This window comes from Berghia stephanieae, chromosome 8 (assembly GCF_034508935.2).
Source record: "Berghia stephanieae isolate SIO BIC M18660-M18661 chromosome 8, UCSD_Bste_1.3, whole genome shotgun sequence".
NCBI lineage: Eukaryota > Metazoa > Mollusca > Gastropoda > Nudibranchia > Aeolidiidae > Berghia > Berghia stephanieae.
In genome coordinates, this window is record NC_088367.1 from 32662807 (window position 1) to 32667806 (window position 5000).

General features: G+C 40.1%; 1 protein-coding gene across 1 annotated transcript in view; it reads left to right on the forward strand.

The window, feature by feature from the left end:
• The window catches only part of LOC144978544 (low-density lipoprotein receptor-related protein 4-like), a 157974-nt gene that overhangs the window by 92270 nt on the left and 60704 nt on the right, over positions 1-5000 (forward strand). Inside the window, exon 3 of the mRNA XM_078924756.1 lies at positions 2659-2775. Coding sequence (XP_078780882.1) covers positions 2659-2775 — 117 coding nt within the window. The remainder of the gene's footprint in view (positions 1-2658; positions 2776-5000) is intronic.

The window sequence follows — 5000 nt, forward strand, 5'->3', positions numbered from 1 at the left end:
CTCGAGCTAGTCTCGAACCTTGGACCTTCCGATTCGAAGGCGAGTCATACCACTAGTCCACATAGCCGCACAAGATAATTACAGTGGGCGAGAGAAAAATGGAACATGTCTGATGCGTAAACAAATGGATGTTAATTTTGTTGCGTCCAACTCACCTTAATATTACCAGTGTGGGCTGATATATAAGTATCGTTTGCCCATAAATCGATACATATTTCAGGTACAATCATGAAACTTCACACACACACACACACACACACACACACAAACACACACCCACACACACACACACACACACACACACTCTCTCTCTCTCTCTCTCTCTCTCTCTCTCTCTCTCTCTCTCAAACCATACTTCTACACTCATTTGCAACAACTAATTCATGTGACTTCATTTGGGCTCATAATTGAGTGACGCCACAACCTGACTAAGACACGGCGGTTGAGAAAATGGTGACACATAATGAACTTCTCGTCACATTAATAGCGCTCTGTTTTTGAATTTCTAACAGCATAAGGATGCTGCGCAGCAAACACCCATCAAAGAATGAAGACCGTTTATGGTCATATGTGTATTACTGATGGCGCTGTTCGAAAGTGGGTTAGAACTTTCAAAGGAGATGTCCCAACAGAGACAAAAGTGTTTGATCGCAAGCGACCAGGTTGGCCTTTCTGCATCCGATACGAGCAATCAAGGAGCAGTTGACTGTATATATGATCAGGGTAAAACAAATTTAAAAAAAAAAAAATTAAAATGGAGCCTTAGATGGCGCAATATCCACTAAATGTGCTCAAAGCGCTGTACAAGGGGTCCCTGGTCAACAGCAACATTTAACCTGTAGGACGGGACATGACGCCTGTTAGGCGATATTAACATTTTTAGGACAGAGACAACGCTGTTAACAGCCAGGTACTCATTTTACACCTGAGTACGGTGAGAGAATGTGAGTAAAGAGCCTTTTCCAAGGACTCAATTATGCGCCGAGCGAGGTTCGAACCCAGGACCTTCCGATCCGAAAGCGAGTGTCATACCACAAGACCACATAGCCGCGGGTAGAGATTCGATCTTGCAGCTTGACAATGCCCGACCTCACACTAATCGACAATCCCAAGACGCAATCTTTCGGTTCAAACTTTCGACTCTATAGCACCCAGTCCGTAGTGCTGATCTAGTCTCATCTGAGTATTTCTTGTTCCCCGAGCTCAAGACGTATCTGACAAGAAACCGTTACATTACATTACAGCAGTGATTTGAAGGCACTGGCAGATGTTCGTCGATAGTGCCGAGCAAAATCACCGGGATTCTTCGCTGACGGCATGCGCCAAATAGTTTGGCGTTGGCAGCTCTGTGTTGCTCGTGATGGCGATTATGTGGAAAAATATAAAGAGTATGATATGTAGCTGAGATTCTAAGCTTTTTTCCCCCATTTATTATGTTTGTATGTGCTATTAAAAATAAAAATAAAAAGTTATAACAAAACGGTACTTATAATATGTCAGCCCGCCCTTGTATTATTTTGTAAGATGATCTATACTATAAAGGTCTATAGGGGATTGGTGGTATTGATTTATCGTGCTGTTTATTTGCTAACGTAGAAAATCTGCTTACAGCAATGACGAAAACATCATTTTAAAAAATAGAGTTTATGACAACCTGGAATGGAATGTGGAATCTGCTTAATGTCCCTGTGTTGTTTGGGGCGGGGCAGATTCATTCGCACAGATTAGGTCATTGACATTTGATTATACATTATGATGATGATGATGATTATTATTATTATTATTATTATTATTATTATTATTATTATTATTATTATTATTATTATTATTATTATTATTATTATTTATTATTATTATTATTATTATTATTATTATTATTATTATTATTATTATTATTATTATTATTATTATTAATTTCATGTCTAAGTGCTGATTTGCCAACTTGTGTGATTTCTTTCAATTTGAATGGCCTCGCAGTCCGTAATTTGATAGTATAATAATTTTGAAAAAAATCCATCCATCCATCCATCCACCCACCCATCCATCCACCCATATACCCATCCACCCATATACCCATCCACCCATCCATCCATCCACCCACCCATCCATCTACCCATCCATCCATCCATCTACCCATCCACTCATCCATCCATCCATCTATCCATCCATCCATTCATCCACCCATCCATCCATCCAACCATAAATCAACTGACTAAGTTTGTTATCCCATGTTTTTTTCCAGGATACAATCAATGTCCAAAGAAATACTTTACCTGTTCCAATGGCCATTGTATAGAAACAATATCCATCCACCTATCCATCCATCCACCCATCCACCCATCTATCCATCCATCCACCCATCCATCCACCCATCCATCCACCCACCCATCCATCCACCCATCCATCCATCCATCCACCCATCCACCCATCCACACCCATACATATTACTGACCCAGTTTGTTCTTCCATGTTTTTTTCAGGATACAATCAATGTCCCAAAAAAGACTTCACCTGATCCAATGGACATTGTATAGAACCAATATCCATCCACCCATCCATCTATCCATCCATCCATCATCTATCCATCCACCCATCTACCCATCCACACCCATGCATCAATTGACCCAGTTTGTTATTACATGTTTTTTTTCTCTCCAGGATACAATCAATGTCCCAAAAAAGACTTCACCTGTACCAATGGACATTGCATTGACTCAGCCTGGAGGTGTGACGGAGATGATGACTGTGGTGATAGATCTGACGAGATAGATTGTCGTAAGTATTTACATTGTACATGTGTGTGTGTGTGTGTGTGTGTGTGTGTGTGTGTGTGTGGGTGGGTGGGTGTGTGTGTGTGTGTGCGCGCGCGCGTGTGTGTGTGTCAGCGCGCATGTTCGTGGTCGTGTGTCTGGCCGTAGCCTTCGTAAACTCAAAGTCTGGCACATATCCCATGAGAGTTGACCATTAGGGTATAGATAGTATGCACTAGGCTAAGAAGTTCACAACATTGCCATCCGGAAGTAAAGCTGGCCAACACACAAAACTGTGTGTAACCTTGAAGGTTTAAAGTCTGGTTAATACAGTTTAGTGAAAAGTACTCATAAACGCGGATGGCAAAAAACAATAACAAAGACACGAGTGACGTCATCTTCGAACTATCTATTGGAGGGGACTCCATATTGCAACCAATGAGATTGGATAGCGATGGGGGCTGTCTGAACCACAGACTAGAGAGGCCCGTCTCTCGTCTGTGGCCTGAACCGTAGCCATCGTTAACTTATAGCCTGACACTGGAACCGTGGCCTTCGTAAAGTTATGGCCTGATACTGACCAAAAAATGACGTCAAAATGCCAGTCTTTTGCCACAAAAGAAAGCAAATCGTGAGTTGTATTCAATAGTTCAACCAATAAAATAACTTGTTTCCATGAGCTCTACTAACGACAACTCACTAGGCGGTTCAAAAACCAAATAATGACGTCAAACTGCCAGTCCTTTTGGATTTCAGTATCAGGCTATAACATAACGATGGCTACGCTAGAACTCAATTGGACGTACTTTGACGTCATTTTAAAGGTTTGTAACCTCCTAGTGAGTTGTCGTTAGTAGTACTCAAGGAAACAAGTAATCCCATTGTTTGAAGTATTGAATACAACTCACAATTTGTTTACATTTGAGACCAAAGACTTGTCTTTTGACGTCATTTTTTGGTCAGTGTCAGGCTATAAGTTCACGAGGCTATGCCTGAACCCTGGATCGTGAAAATACTAACGAGAAGGCATGGAGGAGATAACCTGCTGTTTCGTGACTCAATGCGAGAAGGTGAAATAAATGGAAAGGCCACTACAGACAATGGAAGTTTCGGGTACAAACCCTTCGTCAGCAAAAAAATAAACAAAGGAACGTTGAAAATGAAATAGTGATGAAATAATAATAATGATAATAATAATAATAATAATAATAATAATAATAATAATAATAATAATAATAATAGTAGTAGTAGTAGTAGTAGTAGTAGTAGTAGTAGTAGTAGTAGTAGTAGTAGTAGTAGTAGTAGTAGTAGTAGTAGTAGTAATGATAATCATAAAAATAATAATAATTCTCTAGCGCCTTTCGTCGAAATCTCAAAGCGCTTTTTTAAAAACCCCAAAAGATTACATATTTGATTCCATAAGCACTTTTAACGACAACTCACTTTTTACTTTCTTTTGGTCATGGTCGCTTTGAACTGTGGCGTAATTTTTTATATATAAGTAAGTTAATGAAGGCTACGGTCTATCTTCAAAGGTACAGCAGTCTCAGGTTTAACAGGTCGTAAGCGTGGAAAATTTTTATGACGTTAAAGAGCGAGGATGGACGTTCTTTTCTGACGACCAGCATTGATTTAGGCTAGAAAAATAAGATGCCATTACTCTGAAACCAGAAGATCCGTTGCACATTGTATGCGTCTAATCCTCCAGAGGACTGGTTTCCACACTTCCAAGGAGATTGGAACCATTATTTTGACATCACTCTTTTGTTCCCTTTCGATCGTGGAAAAGAAGTCTTGATAGGATGCTCGGATTTGGATCGAATTGGGTTCGAATCTGGATTGAGACAGTTCTTCTCTCTCTCTCTCTCTCTCTCTCTCTCTCTCTCTCTCTCTCTCTCTCTCTCTCTCTCTCTCTCTACCGTCCCTTCAATATGACTTGGAAGTTTTGATCTGTAAAGTGTCTCGTTTTGTAATCTAAGTCAAGCGATATCGAGCTTTTCCAGTGATTGGGTGGATGTGAACGATCTCAATATTATTATTATTCTGGCTCCAACGCTGCTATGTGCTGAGGTAAGGTATGATATGATATACTTCACTCGATTCAGGTGTAAAGGGATATCCGGCATTATTTTTGGTAGCTGGATAATTCTAGAACAAAAAGCCGCCTAAACGGCGACTCTGCACTGTCTGCATGTATGAAATTATGTTATTTTGTTCTACATCTAGGGTGAATTTCGAGTAAAGGAATCA